Genomic DNA, 21,805 nt, shown 5'->3' with positions numbered 1-21,805 from the left:
TTCTTTCCTTTTCTTTTTTTTATCTTCATCGAAGAAGCTAATTGGGTACGCGGTTTACGAGTCAAGGTACCTTGGACGTGTTCCAGAAGAAATCGACAAAAGGAAAGTATGTCTCGTACGAAAATGTGGCTCGCAAAGCAACCTTCGGATTCTCGATCCAAAGTGTTGGTTGTGCTAGAGTGAAAGAGATAGAGAGGAAAGAAGTGGCGGACGTGAAGGTGGTGGAGAAGGTGGAGGTAGAAGTGGTGGTAGAAGAGAAGGAAGAGGACAAGGGGGTTGCTCGTAGCTCCGGTTGCGCAATCTTCGAAGATGGAAAACACACTGCTGTGTGTTACGACGTAATCGCACGGGCAAGCGTGCCAAGAGTGCCATCGGCCACCTGGATGGTCGATGGAGAACGTCATCGTCGAGTAGGATCAACATTCGCGATACGATCCATACGGATCAAAAGATGGACGCAAATTTTACTGCACATTGTAGATAGGTACTTCACGCGCAAGCGCACGTGCACGAGCACGCACATCGATCATTACGTTATTAAAGTTTATCGATAAGTTTTCTTTTTTACATTTCTATCGGCCTTGACGATATATAATATATTATTATTTTTGACGAACGGTGTTCGTTTCGAAGTTTCATCAGTTTAACGTTATTATGCGGAAAATGATATCTCATCTATCGCTTATGATCATCAATTTCGTTCGGATCGAGATTATTCGGAAAAAAGAGAAATAAATAAATAAGTAAATAAAGTAGGAATAAAAATGAATGCACAAATCAAATAATAGAAAATAATACCGTTGTTACGTACTGGAATTAATAATTCATTAACGATGTTATACCCTCGATCGACATGCACGAATCAAGATTATTGGAAAGAAGAAAAAAAAAAGAGAGAGAGAGAGAAAGAAAAGAAATAAAAGTGAATAATACACTGTGTATCAATATTTAATTAACGATCTTATTTCTATTATTATCTAACATTAAAATCTTTCGCGCAAATCTCGATGAGGCAAAAAAGAAAAAAGAAAAAAGAAGAAAAAAAAAAAGAAGAAAAGACCTTTGAAATTTTTCTCCGATAAAAATACGACTCGTCCTTGTACAAATAATTGCATGCTAAATAAAACACAAAAAGGCTTTCGGCGGATCTAATATTCCATTTTAAGTATCTGCGAGAATGATGAAAGAAAAAAAGGAAAAAAAGAAAAAGAACGGAAAAGAGAAAAAATAAGAAATAGACTTAACTGTTGTCTCCAATTAGAATAGGGTATAGTTGTTAGAAGAAACACACACGATGGTTACAATGTGGTATCTTCGTGGTAACGTCACAGCTGGCTGTCCTATCGATCCGTACATGCTTTCTCGCTCTATGCCTATCTATTTGTGCTTTTTTCTCTTTCTCTCTCTCTCTTTCTCTCTCTCTTTCCCTCCGTCTTTGTGTCCACGAAGTCACGCACGGAACAGGTCACGCAATGACAACAGGCTTCCGTACCAAATTTCGAACGCGTAGGAACGACGACCTTCGATTCTTTCTTTTATAGCTTTTCTTTCTTTTTCATTTCATTTCTTTTCCTTTTTCTTTCTTTCCTTTTTTCTTTTCTTTTCTTGTTTTATACGTTACTCGCGTTACACCGAATACCCGTTTAACAAATACGTTTTATATTTTTATATTATTTCTTCTTTTTTTGTATCAATGAATCAAAATATTTCGTTCAGCGTCCAAGTTTTCTCATCCCCGTGAATCTTAATTAATTCGAATAATTTAGAGAACTGAAATATACATCGTTGATACTCGACGAGAAAATTATATCAATTTGTTTTTATCTTTTTTTTTAAATATTATTATTAACTATCGATATGATAAATATATAGGTCGACGGAAATTTTTTTCTCGTTTCTTCTTCCTCTTTTTTTTATTGTTTCTATTTTTTTTTTTCATTCTTTTTTTTTCGTTCAATCTGATAAATGCGCCTCTGTGTTCTAATTTTTTCTCCGTGTCCTATTTTTTCATTCTCTACTGAAGTTTTTTTTTTTTACATCGATGCTGTATCTTTATGCCTTTTATTTTTCTCCAGTTAGAATTGATAGAAATCTTCCTTAAATTTGAGATCATCGATCTCGTGGAAAATTTCGATATTCTCTGGATAAAGGATTCACGGCCACTACGTATGATACCCACGATCATGGCCCATTTCCAAGTCGGCGTCGGAAAGCGATAATCCTCGAACATTAAACCGTATTACCAATAACAGAGCTTTCCACTTCGACGCGAGCACAGATAAAAGAACGGAAACAGTGGCTATGCTTTTTATCGAAGAACTTTTTTGGAGGTATAGACTTTTCATACTGTGTACTATAATACATACGTCTGTGTGAGTGATAGATAGCGAGATATCATGCTAGAAGAGAGAGAAAGAGAGAGAGAAGAAAAAAGAAGAAAGAAGAATTAGAAGAAAAAATAGGATGACAGAGAGAGATGAGAGGGGAGAGAGAGAGAGAGAGAGAGAGATAGAAAAGAATTAAAAAAAAAATTGTACTCCGAGATAATATAATATTATTAAAGATTAAAGATCAAAAGAGAAGAGAAAATTGTAATTAAAAAAGAAAAAAACAGGATGAGAAAGAGAGAGAGAGAGAGAGAGAAGGGGGATTAGAAAAAAAATGATATATTATAATATTATTAATGATATAAAATATTGACAAAGAAAAGAAAGATCGTGTTTGGTCGACGAAACAAACTTCGGTCGACGAAAGAAAATGAAATAATTTTTACGAGAAAAGTGAAACAATCTCGTGAACAGCTCGCTATTAATCAGTACGTAATATTAGAGAGCGAACGCACGTGCACGCAGGCGCGTTGGTCACGCACACGCGCACACGCACGACATTCCAACGTAATTATCGCAACGTAATTAGCTCGGGGTTGCCACGCACGAGTTAACCCGAAGTACCACCAGACTGAACTAGACGTATCACGAAAATAACGTCGTATGAAATTGTTCTCCTCTACGTTATGAATAGAAATTTTCATATGTATGTATGTATGTATGTATGTATGTATGTATGTATGTATGTATATTATAACGACGATTTATAATGAGAAACATTTGAATTTAATTAGAATGTAATGTTTATTTCGTACTAAAATTTATTGTAAATAACGTAAATGAAAGTAAAGGAAAGATTGTGAGAATAAAGAGAAAGAAAAAGAAAAAGAGAAAGAGAGAGTGAATAAGTGAGTGAGAGAGAGAGAGAGAGAGAGAGAGAGAGAGAGAGAGAAATATGAATGACAAGGTGTTAACAATAAACCCAAAAGTCCTTTGAACGACCGACTTAATTATCAGCAACGAAGTAACCACGAGTGAAGTACCAGAGACGAGTACTCTCTCTTTGTTCTGACCTCATTAGGTCTTCCTTGTTTAACTTCCAGGTCATACAGAAGGGTCGCGAAGAATCCGAATGAAAAGAAAAAAAAAAGAAGAAGGAGAAGAAAAAAAAGGGAGGAAGGAATGACGTTAATTAAGACTATGCCGGTAGAATAGCTAGGGTGAATAGTCGAGTGGATAAGCAACTAATTCTAATCCATAAATTTTTTTTCTTACTCCCATAATCACGGTTAATGGAAAAAAAAAGAAAAAAAGAAAGAGAGAGAGAGAGAGAGAAACAGAGTTATCTTCAATCTTAATAAGATTATTATATTAGGTACGATTATTTGCTTCTATTTTGATTTTTTGTATGTTTGTTTGTTCGTTTGTTCGTTCGCTTTTTTCTTTTTTTTTTTTTTAATATTTGCAAGACAAGGATCATAGAGGAAAAAAGAATCATGTAGTGCTAAGTGCTCTTTGACGAGCAAACGAATGTTGACCTCTCTTCGAAGGGCCATACCGGTCTACTAAAAGAGAAAAAAAAGTAGTGTGAAAGTGTGTGGGTATAAAAAAAGTAAGAGTGACAGAGACCGAGACAGACAGAGAGAGACAGAGAGATAGAGAGAGAGAGAGAGAGAGAGACAAGTGGTAGACGTATCGGAGCAAATCGAAAAGAGACGCAAGTTGATGGTTCGCAAAATAGAGGAGATGCCGTGGAATCTCGAGGACACTCGCTTTGTTCCAGTCGAGTGGTCTGAGTCTCGTTAGGTCCTTGTGCCCAGTGGCTCTCAGTCGGCAAGTTTGGAAGGTCGAGAAAAAGTAGAGAAAGAAGAAAAAAGAAAGAGAAAGAAGGGTTGTGCACCCTTCGAGGGGGTTGAACGCACCGACTTGACAGCCCGTTCGGTGTGCACTTTATCTATATCACTCTCCTTCTCTCTCCCTCTCTCTCTCTCTCTCTCTCTCTCTCTCTCTTTCTCTCTCTAGTAAAAATAAGAAAAGAACAAGTGCTCTCGAATGCACTTTCATATCGACCAACTAGTCTCTAGAATTTCTTCAGCAATTTCTTCAACAGAAAGAATCCAGTAATCCTCCTTTCAAAGAAAAACTATCGGCTAACTTTTTTCTCAAACTATCTTACGTTGCTATTCCTAGAAATATTGATAGAAAGAAAGAAAGAGAGAGAAAGAGAGATTTTGCAAAACAAAAGGGAAATGAATTATCTTCAAAAAAAAAAAAAAACCTTCGAATAAATTCGAACTAGGTATTTAAGTGAATCTTCGATAATTTTTATAAACAGTTAAATCGTACGAGATACTTCGTAAGTTAATATTATTCTTTGAGTTAACATTTTGCGAAATGACTACGTTCTTTCTTCGTTGAGCGAAGAAGATAAAGAGAGAGAGAGAGAGAGAGAGAGAGAAAGGGATTCTAGTAGTCTGTGTCTATTTCGAGAATACGACGTGCAGACACCGATAAACTCGTCTTGATATTTCTAGAATCTTCGTTCTATATCTTCTTCTTGATTTTTCCTTTCGTCTTGAAAAGATTTGAAAAGTACAAAGAGATAGTAAATCTTTAATATTTGGAACTTTAGTATTTTCTTATATATCTACCTACCTAATTCGTTCTTGTAATAAGTTTCTCGCGTGATCAAAGGAAGAGTAAAAGTTTTCTAATAAATCGCACGTGTCCCTAGTATTAGAAGAAGAGAGAGAAAAAGAAAGGGAAAGAGAGAGGGAGAGGGAGAAAGATAAAGAGAAAGAGAAAGAAAGAGAAAAATAAAAAGATAGAAAGAAGATAAACGAGTGAAGAAACGTGTGTGAAAACGAACAGTGGTAAGAACCGTTACGATCGATGAAAACATCGTTGAACGTCGTCGACTATTATCGGTTACATATGTATGTATGTATATATATATGTATGTATGTATGTGTGTATACATATACATATATATATATATATGCGCTATGTGAGAATGACTAAAAGTAATAAAAAGTGTAACAAAGTGTTAGAATGAATGTTTTATGAGTGATAAACGTATGAATGGATGGATGCGTGTTGACCCTAACAAGTAAACTAAAAACTACCTCTAATTTCCCCTGATATAACGTGTATGTAATTCGTATACCTGTATTTTAGGAGGAAGATAACAAAAAAAAGGGGGCACACCCTAAGTGATATACAAAAATGATATGTAATATGTAAAAAGTTTAACTTCGGAGAAAGCGATATGGAAATTTTGTTACTTGAGATAACGAATGTGTTAAGATGAATTAAATATAAATATTTCGATCTATTTTTGTATTACATTTTTCTATTTTCTTTTTCTGTTTTTTCCTTTTTTTCTGTAACGTAGACTTATACATGATTTGGAAAATAACGAAATTTCTTGATCTTTTAAACATCTCAGGTTATGTCAATACTAATAAATATATAATTATTAAATAAATGTTTACTTTCTCTCTTTCTCTCTATCTTTCTCTTCCTCTGTTATTTTCATATATTAAATTATTATAATTTTATGTATTACATTGAAGTTTCCTAATGAAATTTTAATCCTTTAAACTTTCAAATGTGGGTGTGTATATATATATATAATTATCTATTAGATTAAAGTTTCCTAATGAAATTTTAATTTTAATCCTTTTAAAGTTTCTTATATATATATATATATATATATATATATATATATATGTATATATAAAATATATATACAATTGTTTATCACACAAACAAAAGTATTGATAGATTGTATATGTAACGCGCGTGCGAAAAAAGAAGGACACGGAATTTGATAATACGCAAGGAGGCGAAGATAGCCAAATGAGTTTCTAAAATCGTCACACGTTAGGACGGAGCAGAAGCTATAAATAAGCACCCCCATCGTGTGCTAAGCGTATCCGAAAATACCATGAGTCTGCTAATACTAACGTACGAGTCCGATTTACGCGTGGCCCTTCCTGATCCAGCCACTTTAGGTTACACAATGACCTTGTATACGACTCACCTGATTGACGAGCCAATGGCGTTCGTCGTCTCCTCTATCTTTTTTCTCTCTTTCTTTCTCTCTCACTTCCTCTCTCTTTCAGCCTCTCTTTCTCTTGTCCTATCTCTTTCTATCTAAAGATTCATCTTTTCTAACAGTCACTGACCTACCTAACGTTTATCGAATATCTTCGAATAAATTAACGATTACTATAGTTTCGTGATACTGATTGAATAACAGAGAGAGAGAGAGAGAGAGAGAGAGAAAGAGAGAAAGAGATGTATAGAAACAATGTTATTAATATTAAATAACAAGATAATATAATAAAGACAGATATGAAAATATCTTATATAATATTTCACGAAATTCGTTAACACCTTGTCAAAAAATGTTCGTACAACCGAGGTAACTACGCTCGAGTTTACCTTTCATAATTTTTGCATGGTATCCCCGCTTCCTGCCTCTCGCCGCCTACCACCCCATTAGGGAATACGCTCTTTTTCCATCTCTCTACGCGAAATTGCCATCTCATATTCGTATAAAAGAAAATTAGTCTGAAACTTATCCTCCACGTTTATAAACGCATACACCCCATTCGTACGAGCTTCGTTAAATATTTGTTCGAGAATAAATGTGGAAGATTAAATTTTCAAAAGTAAAGATCTCGTGACTTTCGATCATTGGTAAAAGTTGAGATAGGAAAGAGGAAGGATGGAAACAGATAGAGAGAAAGAGAGAGAGAGAGAGAGAGAGAGAGAGAGAGAGAGAGAGAGAGAGAGAGAAGGAAAGAAGGAAGAGAGAAAAGTCCTGGTATCACGTGAGACCGCAGCGATGTTCGGCGAGACGATTGGTGGATAGCGAGGAGGTCACGATACCGCAGTGGAACGAGCAGCCGACTGGTTAATGGGTTAACGACTTCCTCCAATTGGTCGATGACGCTGTGCCCTCGTGACGTCACCGAGTGCAATGCCCCTGTGACGTGGCAACGTGCGCTGCAGGCCAAGCGGTGCACAGAAATAGTTCTCCCTCTCGTCCTTGTCGCACCTTCTCTTTATCTATCTTTCTCTTTCTCTCTCTTACTCACTCTCTTCTTACTCTCTTTCTCTCTCTCTCTCTCTCTCTCTCTTTTTCTCTCTCTCTACCGAACCCATCTCATGTGCTCGCTCCCTTTTCAAAGCTGCGTGCTGCGTGTGCTCGGGCTTGGCCTAGCGTAAAGCTTTCGAAAGCTTTTCACGAATGTGACCGCTAGAACACAACAATTGGCAGAAACGACGACGTCGTTTACTGTAACAAAACTGTTCTACGAAGTGATGTCAAACGTTTTGAGGGACCAAAAGATAAGAGGAAGATGCAACCGAAACTACTACAAGAAATATATGCACACGTATACACTTTTATGTTTATAATATATGCAGAGATGTTCGTGTGTGTATATGTACGCACAAAAGAGCACACGCACGTTTATGTGTATATATATACACATAGAGCCACGTGTGTCCATGTGTGTATATATACGCATAGAACACAACGCGTATGTACTTGTATCTATGTGTGTACGTACATGAATAGATACATACATGTCACTTATTCTCAATGATCCTAATTATACGCAAGTTAATTAACTTGGACACATATCCAAAGCTTTTAACCGAATATCGCCGACTATAAAATATACGAGCGATCTAATATGATCACTCATATCCTAATGCACGATTAATATCATCGACTAATTACCTTCCTATAATCGTCCTTGAGATCTCAACTTCTTGATTAAATTATGAAAATTTCGAGATTGATTTCGAACGATATTATCTTAATACGAAAACCATTCTACTACGTAATATAAATTACACGATTACCTATATCGATTATAACGATTATAATTGTCGAAGAAATTATTTTTAGTTTTGTTTGGTGCATTAATATCTTTCTTTTCTTTTTTTTCAAATCTTTCATTAAACTCTCATGTTCTTTTTTTCTCTTAACGCAAAAAATATCGCGTTATTAGTTATCGGTGATCCAAGCAACGAATTTTCCTAATAAAAGAAATCGTGGATTACTTTCTGTAAAATGAAATGTGAATGTGAATTGCTTGATAATATCGTTCGTGATATTCAGCCGGTGCATTATTATCGCGTATAATAGAATTTTCATAACATAGGCCCATCGAAGGGTCACGCACCATGGTAGACCGTTTTCGATTAACAAGGAGAACATATTTACTGCTATTTTACATAAATTGCAGTTATTGTGTCCTTTTAAATTCCATTTGTTGTTTCTTATTGTTATATTATGCAAGAATATAATAAGTCTTTAATACAAGGATAAAAATGACAAATACAACGAAATAAAAAAAGACAAAAATTAGAACTATTCGGTCATCCGATTCCAAAATATATAATGACGATTTACAGTGCACCGTAGTGGAACATTTGGCACGTACGCTCTTGACGATCTCACAATGATCGTTTATTGCTACAAGAAATATTTACTATTTGGAGAAATTCGAGTTAAATGCTCGCTAAACTATGATGAAACATATTTTTAAATCTATCATAAACGATTGCACGATTTATTGTTAGTATATATTTCTCTGATTCATAGGTTATTATTTTTCATTTCTTTTTTTTTTTTTTACTTCTCAAGTTTTATAATTTTTATAATTATCATAAAAACACGTTTCGTAAGCGTTCATTCAGTATGAATTCAATAACGTGACTCCTTTCGATTCGTCGCAAAATTCTATTCCGTACGACTAATTTTACTTTTTACTTCGTCTTTTATCCTTCGTTAAGAAACTTTTGAAAAATTGTTTCGCACCTTCTATCTTTTTCTCTTTCTATTTTTCTTGTTCTCGTTTTTCTTTTATAATTTTTTTTTCTTCTTCTCTCTTCTCTCTCCTTTTTTCTTTCTCTCTTTTTTTTTTTTTTTTTTTTAAAGATAGAAGCTCGCCACGCGCGAAAAAAATATCGTCTCCTCGTTCTCGCCAGAAAAACGACGGTACGACGGTAGGAATGTCGGTCGAAACGGGAAAATTTCATGCTCGCGCTTCTTGTGCGACGCTCGACGCTCGTGTCGACGTTTGTCCTTTGAAAAAGTCCGAGAGTAAATCTTTTCTATCTCTCGTTTCCTCGCACAGTAGTCACGGAGGGGTCATGGCCAGACATGGATCTCTCTCTCTCTCTCTTTCTCTCTCTCTCTCTCTCTCTTTCTATCTTTCTCTCTCTCTCGAGAGAGAGAGAGAGAGAGAACGATAAAATCTACGTAAGTACATATATATTTATATGTATCTATCTCCCTTTAAAATAAAATATTTCTTCACTCGGTAGTGTTTCGATCTTCCCCGATTATTTCGTATTCATGAACCGTTTTCATGAACATATTCTGAATAAAAGATCTTTGTAATATTCAAAACTAATAATAAACATTTTTCGTTAGATAGAAATCTATATATAAGTATATCCATTACAACATATATATACATAAAATATAATAAATATTTATTTATTTATTTGTTTGTTTATTCAGATATATAAAAGAAAAAAGAAGAGGAAAAAAGGAGAGAATCTTTCATATATATACAGATAGGCGTAATGAAAGTAGTCGAAACAACAGTCTAGAAGTAGCACTTTGAACCCGTCGAACCGTTTTATTTCGAGGAGTGGGTCGAGTGCTCGAGCGATGCGTCTCTGTGCTAATCGCGCGTCATCACAGAAACGTAGTGAAAAGAGAGAGAAAGACAGAGATAAGAGAGAGAGAGAGAGAGAGAAAGATGGTAGGTACTCGTTCGGATAACTAATTAGCACGACGGTGCGATGACAGGGCGAAGAGAAAGAGAAAGAAAAAGAGAGAGAGGAAAAAGAGAAGAGAGAGAGAAAGAAGGAAAAATAAATGAAGTGAACATACGACTTCATGGGTATCCATTGTTGTCCCTCTTCCGGGCTTTCCACGTCGCAACTCATCTCGAGATTCTTGTTCGCTTGAATTCTAACACCTCGAGAGTCTCGTTGGAAAAAAAATCGGAAATCGATGCTGCGAGAGAGAGAGAGAGAGAGAGAGAGAGAGAGAGAGAGAGAAAGAGGAAGACAGAGAGAGAGGAGAGGAGAAAAAAAAAGACAGGAAACGTTATATGAGAATCTAATGAATCTCTCGTTTATGCAGGTTCGAACTTACAGCTTCCGAGATAAGTAATATAAAAGATTCAAAAGTGGATCCGCCATCGTTCCTCTCTCGCATATCTCACGAGATATTATAAATCCGATTGCGTTCTCTCGTTAAATAATCGTGCAAAATTCAACAGGTAATATTTGAACGCTTAAGTTATTTTTTCCCTGACGAAACTTCTTAAATTATGTTTTTCTCTCTTTTTTTTTTTTTCTTATCTCTTTTCTGATCTTTTATCTTCTTAATCTTTCCTCTTATATTCTCTTTCTACGTCTTCTTTCCCTCCTGCTCTTCTCCTCTTAACGTGCCCCGTTCTGAAACCCTTCTATCCTCCACGGTTATATCTTTCAATTTCTTTTTCGCACGAACCGCATACGACAGATTCGATCAAGAGCGTTCAACGCACGCTCTCTGTTGAAGTTTTTAGTCTAAAAAAAGAATTTTATACATATATATATATATATATATATATATATATGTATGTATGTATGTATGTATGTATTAAATAGGTATGTATATGTATAAAACTAAACAAAAAAAAGGAACACGAGAAAACCAAAGAAAAAAATTTCTAACCATAAAAATGCATCGGACGAAGTTGGATACCAAGCGTCGTTGTGGTGTAAGCAAAACGATTAAGTTTGGCCGGTCGTCAAAGTTTTCTACGAAGAAAGACACACGAGACAATGGCGTTACCAACGACGAAACTTTTCCCGCTTTCGCTTTGCTAACAAGAATTCATCCTATCGGATATTCGTAATCGTCTAAACGAAATTCATACTCCTCGACGTTCTCGACAATCGTAAATTTTTTTCCTGAAAAATTTATCCTCCGCTAAAACCAGAATTTCTTTTCATCGAAAAACAAAAATCTTATTGTCATTCCGATTTACGATAGCTGCAAGCTCGAACGGACTGATAATCATCAATTGACTTTGTTTATTTTTTTTTTCTTTTTTCTTTTATTTTGTTCTTTTCTTCGAAAGAGAGAGAGAGAGAGAAAGAGAGAGAGACGGAAAGAGAAGGAGAAGAAGATGGAGAAAGAGAAACAGAAAGAGAAAGAGAGAAAGAGAGAAAGAGAGAGAGAGGGAGAGAGAGAGAAAGAAAAAGAAAGAGTAAAAGAACCAATCAGAATCACAACAAAAAAGCACACACGAATGACAGTCGCGATTAAGAGCTGAGCTTCTCTCTCGCAAGCTCGGTACGCGGTCGTAGCGGAGACTGCAAGCTCGCGTCTCTCGCCTGACTCTTCACCATCGTCTTCGTCGTCGTCGTCGTCGTCGTCGTCGTCGTCGTCGTCGTCGTCGTCGTCGTCGTCGTCGTCGTCGTCGTCGTCGTCGTCGACGACGTCGACGTCGTCATCTTCGTCGTCTTCGTCTTCGTAAGCTCGTCTTATCTTGGCGAGCTTTCGCGGCGTAAGCATTCGAAATTAACGCTGAGAAACCTCGTCCTATTCTCTTTCGGTCGAATCTAACACGGTCGAAACCACTAGGAAGCATCACGAGAAGAGGATAGGAGGAATGGATCGTTTTTATATCGTTTTTGCAAGAAATCACAGAGGTCGTTGTCCATCTCTGTTATTTTATCAACGAAAGATAAAAGAAGAGAGAAAGAGAGAGAGAGAGAGAGAGAGAGAGTTTTGAGAAAGGAAAAAGAAAACGATAGAAAAGATAAAGTTCATAATTAATTATAAATATCTGACGTAATGATTAATTAAATTTAATTGTATTTTAATAGTACGAATGTCACTGATTAATTATATTTTATATTGCTCGTTTAATGAAATAATATCAAATAATTTTATCGACGCGCTCGGAGAATTCTTATTTCGTTATGAATTTTAAGACAGAGATCAGCCTGTCGATTAATCAACGGTATACATATATTACTTAATGACGTTTCAACATAATCAACGATTTATGAATATCTTGAAATAATCGATCTAGAAGAAAGATATTAAACTATCGTCGATATCCAATATAAACGTCTTGATCAATTTAAACTCGTTAAATCGACCGGTTCGTTGATTAATCGATTCAATTATTATACTCGAATTAACTGATCTTTTAATTTAACTCGAATATCACGACAAGTAAATATTAGATTTATTAGCAATCAGTGATATTGAAATAGTTGTCGGGTTGAGATGAGAGGAGAAAGAGGAGAAGAAGCAGGAGTAGGAGTAGGAGTAGGAGTAGGAGTAAGAAAAGAAGGAGGAGTAGGGGAGCTGGTGGGGTCAAACGTTGTATGACGTCACTTTGGCAAGCAGTACGTGATGTCATCGAATACGCGAAAAGGGTTATGGGTGAGCGACGAGGTAGAGTATCGGCGGAAAATAAGAAGAAAGGGGAGAGAAAGGGGTGGAGTGGGATGGGGGTGGGAGTCAGGGTGAGAGAGGGGGAGAGAGAGAAGGTAAAGCACGAGCACGAGTACGAGTACGAGTACGAGCGGGAGGACGAGCACAACTATTCTTGGCTGCTTCGGACGCTGTTCTCGTCTCCTCGCTCACCTCGCCGCTTACTTTCGTTGCGTAACGCGCGAGAAAGCTTTTCTGGAGGAGTCGCTCGCGCGAAATGGCCACTCGAAAGAAGGAGAGAGAGAGAGAGAGAGAGAGAGACTCTGCGCAGAATTACAAAAAAAAATACAAAAAGTAAAATAGAAATGACTTTGACGATCCGTTCCAATATTTTTTACGTCTTGTAATCTTGTTTTCCATTTGTCCACGAAATTGTTTATATAACAAGAAAGAAAAAAAGAGAGATAGAAATCGTTTTAATTTTTAATGATCGCTCCCGCCTCTCAACGACCTCGTCGACGATTCTAAGGAAAGTTTTTAGAGTTTATTGGATCACTTTTTTCTTTTCCGTTCTGGTTTTTTTTTTTTTTTTTACTTGTTGTACTAAAAAATTGTAGTTGCTAATTATTTTTGAATTTTTTGTGCTAAAAGTATGTAGTCACTAATTCCTCTTTTTTTTCGTTTTTATAAATATGTTCGTACGCGATGAGTATGAGGATTGTAGATAATAAAGACAGATAGAGAGATAGAGTATACACTTATCTTACATATGTATATTAAGTTATAAGTATATTACTATCATTTATCAAATTATCATCTATCTTTTCTAACGAGATAAGATTTTATGCTACAAGATAATAACTCATAATCTTGTTTCATCAAAACGTACTTGACGATTATGCAATTTTTTTTAAGCAATAAGTATTACACGTACTTATCGTTATCTCTCTTTTTCTCTTTCTTTCTCTTTTTCTCTTTCCAACATGGAAAACTTTCTCGCTAAAAAAAAAAATCATAATTAATCGTAAAATGTAGGCAAAGATAACGCGAATTCTAAACCTCTTTTTTCTCTAAATTTCTTTTCTTTCTAAATCTCTTTTTAACAATGTTAAAAAAAAAAGATTATAACTAATCGTAAGAGTAATCTAACACGGTCATGCAAATATTAAACAAAAAAAAAATTGCTCATTAATCGATATCTGTGTTTCGTTCTAACAACGTTAAAAAAGAAAAAAAAAAATCCTAAACAATACGTACCACCACATGATCACACAAATTCCAACAATATGACGAATACACCTTCATCACGTTTCTATTCACTTTATAAGCACTGTTCGAAGAAGAAGAAAAGGAATAGAAAAGAAATAAAAAACAAAACAAAACAAAACAAAAGTCACGAGAAAGCACTGACTTGAGAACTCGCGGGAAACGAAAAAAAAGAAAGAAAAGGAAAAGAAGAAGAGAAAGAAGAGAGAAAAACGAAAGAAAAATACATATATACATATATAAATTTCCTTCTCATTCGTAAAGATCTGGTTGAAGAGTTATGCGAATAGTAGGCAATAGGAATACATTTATTGGCGCTCCGGGAAGCTCGATGTGCTTTACTTTGGAAAGTCAAGTGGCCATCAACGTCACGAGGAAGCAAGAGAGGGAGAGATAGCGATAGAAAGAGAAAGAGAAAGAGAAAGAGAAAGAGAAAGAGAAAGAGAGAGAAAGAGAAAGAGAAAGAAAGACAGAGACAGAAAGAAAGAGAGAGAGAGAGAGCAACTTAGAGAAAGAGAAAAAGAGACAGAACGACTTAGAGAGAGAAAATGAGAGAAAATGATAGAGACCGTGAGAGTAAAAGAGAGAGAGAGAGAGAAAGAGAGAGAGAGAAAGAGAAAGAGAGAGAGAAGAGGAAGGCACGGAGAATGAGTTTGTTGTTTTAAGAGAAGGCGCCATCGACTTAACACGCGCTCCGCATCGTTTTGATGTTACCGCCCGAAGGTGCCTGCAGGTGGTCGGGAATGAAGAGTGTAGTTCGTTTAGCGCCTTTCAATCAGCTCGTTTCGCACGTTCAGCTCCTTTCGAACTCGTTGGATGTCTCTCTTTTCTCTTCTCTTTCCTTTTACTCGATACCACACTCGAGCCACATTTCTCTATCTTTTTTTTACGTGCCTATGCGTAATATGTCTCTCTCTCTCTCTCTTCCACTCACTCTTTCTTTCTATCTCTCTCTATCTCACTCTATGTGCGTCTCTCTATTTCTTTCTCTTTCTCTATTATGCGATCATAGATTACGCGTCAATAACTACCAGCCGATGAAACGAGTTCCCTATCGTTACTCCTTTTCTATTTCTACTTCTATCTCTCTTTTTGTTTTTTCTTTTTTTCTTGCTTTTTTTTTCTTTCTTTCTTTCTTTCTATGTAACCAACGCAACATGAAACATGCTCTGTGTCTTCTTTTGTATCTAATACGTAGATAGATATTTTCTATTGTGTGCTTACAGTGTATCGCCAAACTATTCGGATATTGTAACATTGGAAATAAAATACATAAGTGTAATTTAAAATATGGTGGTCTATGTTGATTGATTGATTGATTGATTGATTGATTGATTGATCGCTTAATAAATTACCGATGATAATTTTTATTTGTACATTTTAATTTGTAATTATACCTATGTATGTACATCGTATACACGTTATGTACGACCGTCATTGTTTCTAAACAATGAGCTTCCTATCCGTGTCTTCGTCGTGGTTTCATACATAATTTTCCTGTTTATACCTTTCAACTCGGTCAAAACGGATCGATAATATTCCGGAGGTTGTACGCGATGAGAAGAAAGCTTTGGGATCATGTACCGGACATCCTTTTCTCTTTTGCCGATTCAACTTCAAAAGTCTACCATGATGGAAAAATAACAAAGGATATTTCTTTCGATTATTTCTAACGATTCGATAATTGACAAATAAAAACACTTGTTCATTATAGACACACGCAAACAAGAATTGCTTTAATTATTTTAAATACCTTTAGAATATTTCGAATTAATTTTTTCTATGTAGAATCAGAGAGACATAAGAATTATAATGTATTTGTTAAGTAATACGATTAAATAATATTTAAAAATAAATTGAAGAAGGAAAATAATTTATATGAATGGTAAATCAAAAAAAAAAGAAAAGGAAAAAAGAAAGAAAAGAAAACAAATTAATTAATTAAAAGACGATTAAATAATATTTCAACGTAAATTAAAAAAGAAAATAAATTGATGTAAAAACAAATGGAAAGGAAAGAAGTAAATTATATAAAAAATTAATTTTAAAGAATATTAAAATAACCAATATCAATGCAAGTTCCTTAGGTTCCAGCTGAGGTCAGAGAAGTCGAATCAAGTGAGTTAAGGTAAGGCAAGAAGCCTCTCCCGCCCTCCCACCCTTTCTCTTTCTCTCTCTCTCTTTTGAACTATGACTATGATAAATTATACAGTAGTGACTATCGATCTCACCGCGCCTAAGGTCAGACACTACGGCAAAATCGAAACCAAGCCGACCGCTGCTGAGAGTGTGTCGAAGTCGAAGTGAATAAATTCAATTTTCCCGCTCTAAACAAAAGGGAAGCATTCCTACCTTGGGCGAGCAGTAAGGAGAGAAAGGATGAGAATGATCGAGGGTTAACTCGATCATCCTGTCCTCCCATTGAAAATATTCTCTTGACTTGCCGTTATTACGTTAGAAAATTGGATTCCAATCATTGGATTGGATTCCGCAAATATTATTCACCGATCCGATTGTTCTAATCACAAATTTACGACAAACTCAAAGTTCAAACTATTCGATTATTATATTATATATATATATATTTATTTATTAATAATATATAAATGTATTGTTATTATTATATCTATTGTTTAAGTATTATATAACTAAAAGTGATATATTAATGATGATAATATATGCATATATATATATATATATATACATATACATATATACGTTATATATATAATCATATTAATTATTAAAAATATATTATATAATACAAATAATGTAATCTCGTTTATAACTATTATTCTCAATTGACTTTCAACTGTATATATGTATAACTCAAATACACAATTTCAATGATATTATTTTATAAAGGAAATATTACTCCGATTAAATAAATAAATTATTAAATAAATATATTGATAGTACCAGATATGTGAAACGTGACCGATCTCTAAGACGTCTGGATAACAAATGAAACGTTTCTCTTCCGTCCGTTTGTTTATATACTACCTGCTCGCATAGCCTACTAGATTACGTAGTACACTGACTTACGTACTATACAAATATCCTTCAAAAGTGAGAACATTGATAATGTCGAGTTATAATCGACATATGTAAGTACAACTGGCACGTCTAATTCATTCATACATACATACATACATACATACATACATACATACATACATACACACATAAATACGTATATGTATGTACATTATAAAATTTATATGAAATTGGCATGACATAGTCCTTAGAAAATGGCAAAATGTTTTGCCAAAAAGCGAATGAACCGATTCGTCGTATCGCTTAGTAATTCGGTACGTCCGGTTTTCGATCTCGCGAAACGCTTGGTGGTGGAAGTTCTCAAGGAGTGCAACGGCGCCACCGACATTTTTGGCTCCCGATCGTGAAAATAAATCATACGTGTTAAGCGTGAAAGCAAGTTTCTTCTCTTTCTTCCGCTTCGTTATTATTTCGAAGAAATATTGAGGATTCACCGATCGAATCTTTAAGTGCGTTTATGGATCAGCTTGTTCCACCATTTATAGATTCTTAGGCTTACGAATGCATTTGCTTTCAATGACTCTTCTTCTTCCTTTATCGTTTTGTATTTCGCACGACGAATTCTTTCTTTTCTCTCGTTTCCTTTTTTTTTATTTTTATTTTTTCCTTTACTTATTAAATAAACGTATTTCCAGCTTTCCAAGTTTCTTCGAAACGATACGTTTTACGTCAAAAAGATCTATTATTTTGTTCGTTATTAAAATTTTAATCGTCATTAAAATTCATCGAGAGAATTTCATTATCTGAAAGATCATGCGCGTTTTATCAAATTCTTTCAAAGAGGAGAACGTTACAATTTGCAGTCTTTTTTTTTCCTTTAGATGATATAATATACAAAAAAAAAAAAATCTAGCATTTCCATAGAAAATAATATCATCGTAATAAGCGTTAATAGTAGAAATTAATTGTACGAGAAACATACGTCGTCTACGTCGTTAAAAATGTCCGATCGATTATATATAAAAGTATGCTTTATAAATATCTATTTTTTTATGTTTTTGACTAAAAAAGAACTTCGACGATAAAGTTTATCGATGAAGATTAATTCGATGAGGAAAAAAAAATTATGTATCTATCGTTGTCGAAATTGCAACGATGATCGATAAATGCAGCAATATTCATTACGAATACAATGAAACGTACGAAGTAAAAGAAAGAAAAAAGAAAACGAAAAGGAAAATACAAAAAAAAAAGAAAGAAGAAGTAAGAAGAGGTTTCTTTTTATTTTGAAGACAAATCTTAAAAAGGGATGGAGACTCACCATCTTTCCTGTAGTAGAGTATCTCGAAGTGCTTCTCGACGCCCGCAGCGAGAGCGTCGCGTAGGGCTGCAACCGCATGCGGTGACGTCATCGGTCCGTGGAGAAATTCGCAGACCGCTGGTCTTTGCATCACTTCCGCCCTGGAGAAACCCGTCAGCCGGCAAAAACCGTCCGAGCAGTAGATTATGTGGCATAGTCCTTGCTGAGCGTTCGCCACTAAAAAACTTCGATCTGTAAAAAATAGAAGGAAGGATAATGATATAGAAAAATATTCATAAAAATCATAAAACTTCGCCCTACGTGATAATCTTTTCCGAACGAAAATGTTTAACGAGTAAGAAGAAAAGAAAAAAAAAAGAAAAGAAAAGAAAAGAAAAGAAAGTAATTCGTTTCGTCGTATACAAAAGTCGACACTCGCGTATTAGATAAATGATGTAAGGTTTTTTAAGATTTTTTTTTTTAATTCTCATCGTCGAGTTTCAAAATGACAATAATCAATTAGTTATTGACAAAAGAACGATGTCATTCAAGAAAATTCATTTCGTATAATTCAATAGAAGGGCACTTATGAATTAGAGATTTATGTTACATGAAATTTTGCATAGAGAGAGAGAGAGAGAGAGAGAGAGAGAGAGAGAGAGAGAGAGAGAGAGAGAGAGAGAGAGAGAGAGAGAGAGAGGAATGTCTTCTCCGAAAGAAAGAAAGAAAAAAAGATCCATTTCAACGAGTTTAATAATGACACTCGAGAATTGAAAATTTACAGAAGAAGGTCCTTCGAGAAAATTCATTTCCAGAGATGAGTTCAAGTATGACACTGATCAATTAGAAACCTACAAAAGAAAAATGGGTCCTTTAAGGAAAATTCATTTCGTCGAATATTCGATAGAATGACACTTATGAATTAAAGATTTTATATTGGATGGATTAGAAATTTTTCCGGGGATGTGTTCTCTTTAAGAAGGAAGGAGAATAAAAAAAGAAAAGGAAAGAAAACGGAGGGGAAAAAAAGGAACAACAAGAAAAAGGGTGGAAAAAGTAAAGAAACAAGAAATTTCATCTCAACGAGTTATTTAAAAAGAAAAAAAAAAGAAAAGAAAAGGAAAACAGTGACAGCCACGAATTAAAATTAACATCGCGCGAAATTAACAAGAAGAAAAATGTCTCTCCGAGAAAATGCATTACGTTCAAAGATGTTCGTCGAATTACTGAAATAAACGTTTTCTCCGATTTCGACTGACATCGCCAAGATTATTCTCTCTTTCTCTCTATATATATATATATATTTCTATCTCTATATCTCTCTCTTTAATATATCTCGTTATGCTTTCTCTTTCTCTCTTTTCCTCTACTTTTCCTGATTAAGAATAGAATGATCGGAAGTCGTGTCATTCGACGTTCCAAAGAAATTAAAACGAGTTATGATCGATGAGGAAATAGAAGAATAAAGAAATGAAAAACGAAAAAGGGAAAAAGAGAGTGTAAGAGAGAGAGAGAGAGACAGAGGGAGAGGGAGAGGGAGAGGAGAGAGAGAGAAAGGGCAGCAACACACAAGGAGAACCCATACAGCTAGCGCATGCTCGACATTCATGTCGAGATATTAATATGTACGACGACTTTCAAGTGCACCGCAAGTCTCGTAATAGCGGTCCAGAATCCGCTAGAAATGTCATACTCGCGAGCGTCAAACTGCTTGGCGTGCTTAAGGATCTTCCTCACGTACGGTGACGTTACTTACGTACCTACCTGGACATTCTAAGGAACGTTATCGAAGGAGATTAAAGTAACTTAAGAATCTTAACTCATAGTTATAGATACTTAAAGCGAGTTTATTGAACAGTGGTTATCGCTAAGCGGAAGACGCAAAGGGGGGCAGAGTTTATTTTACTTGATTAGATTTCGCAAGTACAAAGAGAAATATACTTAAAAAAAAATATGTTACGCAAGAAATACAATAATAATAAAAATACAAAGTGAAATATTGAAACGTTGTTCATCGATCGATAAGATGTTTCCATGTTATGTTTTATTAGTTCGTGAAGCTCGTAAGCGTTTGCAAAATTGTGATATTCATGAATGAGACTCTCGAATAAATGATTTATTAATACATCAGATACGTCTCCAACAAAAAACAATATTAAGAAAAAGTTGTATTTATCGATCTCGTTCGAAGTGAGATATTTAGATGTTTCTATTTAAAATGTTTCACTTTATGGTAGCAGGTGCGATTGAATATACGAACTATTAATAAACTAGAAGTGAAAGGTAGTTGAACTTATTTCGAAAGAATAAATGTAAAATCGTCTAAAAAATTTCTAACTGCTAAAAAAAAAAAAATAAACAAAAAATAAAAAAAAAGAAAACAGAAGAAAAAAAGAACGATACCAAAAGAAAGAATGCAAGATAAAATTAATCTATTATCTCTAAAGAAAAATCTTTGGATTCGTATCGTGACAAGATAATAACGAAGTAAACGTCGTATAAATTTATAGCCAGACTGTCCTACTTCAACGAATAGAAGCCAAGAAATCTAATTTCTTCCTCTGTTATACCAAGATGATAACAGATGAAATCGTTTATTCGAATAAACGGCTCGTCATTAGTGTCATTACCTTTACGCACGGATCAAACTAATTAACTCGACTGAGGAACGTTCGAATGTCAAGCAATTAGCGAACACGACATTGGATTTAGATATAGTTTGGTAGATCATAAACGGCGTCCCACGCGGATATCTCGTTTCTATCGTAATCGTGAATAATGTACTATTTCTACCATTGTACGTTAGTCAGTTTAGAAGGAAAACATTGTTTCCTGTCAACCGAGAGAAGATTAATCACTAAATACTTTTCCAGACGTTACACGAAAGCCCATTCCTCCCACAGCCAACCACCGACCACCCCTTAACTCATCCTAACCCCACTTCACCCTCTCAGTTCTATTTCGTCCTTCTCTTCTCGTTAGACAAACATTCCAGACGGGAATATCGAATTTGCTTATTCGAGAGATTCTTCTCTCTCTCTCTCTCTCCTATATGTGTATGTATGTCTCTTTCTCTTTCTCTCTCTCTCTCTCTCTCTCTCTCTCTCTCTCTCTCTCTCTCTCTCTCTGTGTCGTCTCTCTCTTTCTTTCTGTTCTCTCGTTTCCCATAAAAGTCAACTGATAAATTGTATTGTAACAAAGCAGTCTTACGATAACAAGATGGCCTGATTTAATACCTGAGAAAATAAATCGAATTCGTTGAATAACATTTCTTTACGTAAGACTTTATTTTCTTAGAAAATGGGCAAGAAATATTAACTATCTGTAAACAAGATAATGTAATCTCTACATTTGCGGGTGATTCAACGACGATTGACATTGAGTTAGGTATGCACTTATTAATATTTACAATCAATTTTCTCGATGACAAAG

General features: G+C 35.0%; 1 protein-coding gene across 20 annotated transcripts in view; it reads right to left on the bottom strand.

Annotated features, from left to right (window-relative positions):
• LOC127065625 (potassium voltage-gated channel unc-103) overlaps positions 1-21,805 on the bottom strand; it is a 138,667-nt gene that overhangs the window by 95,712 nt on the left and 21,150 nt on the right. For 19 of the 20 annotated variants that reach the window (XM_050998253.1, XM_050998226.1, XM_050998273.1 and 16 more), the window contains one exon: positions 18,395-18,625. In XM_050998253.1, the coding sequence (XP_050854210.1) occupies positions 18,395-18,625 (231 nt within the window). Of the gene's footprint in view, positions 1-10,257; positions 10,383-18,394; positions 18,626-21,805 lie in introns of those variants that run through there. The other variant, XM_050998403.1, reaches the window with a different exon arrangement.

Source organism: Vespula vulgaris, chromosome 1, assembly GCF_905475345.1.
Source record: "Vespula vulgaris chromosome 1, iyVesVulg1.1, whole genome shotgun sequence".
In the NCBI taxonomy this organism is placed as follows: Eukaryota; Metazoa; Arthropoda; class Insecta; order Hymenoptera; family Vespidae; genus Vespula; species Vespula vulgaris.
Note: the sequence above shows the minus strand (reverse complement) of the source record. Positions and strands in the feature narration are given on the sequence as shown.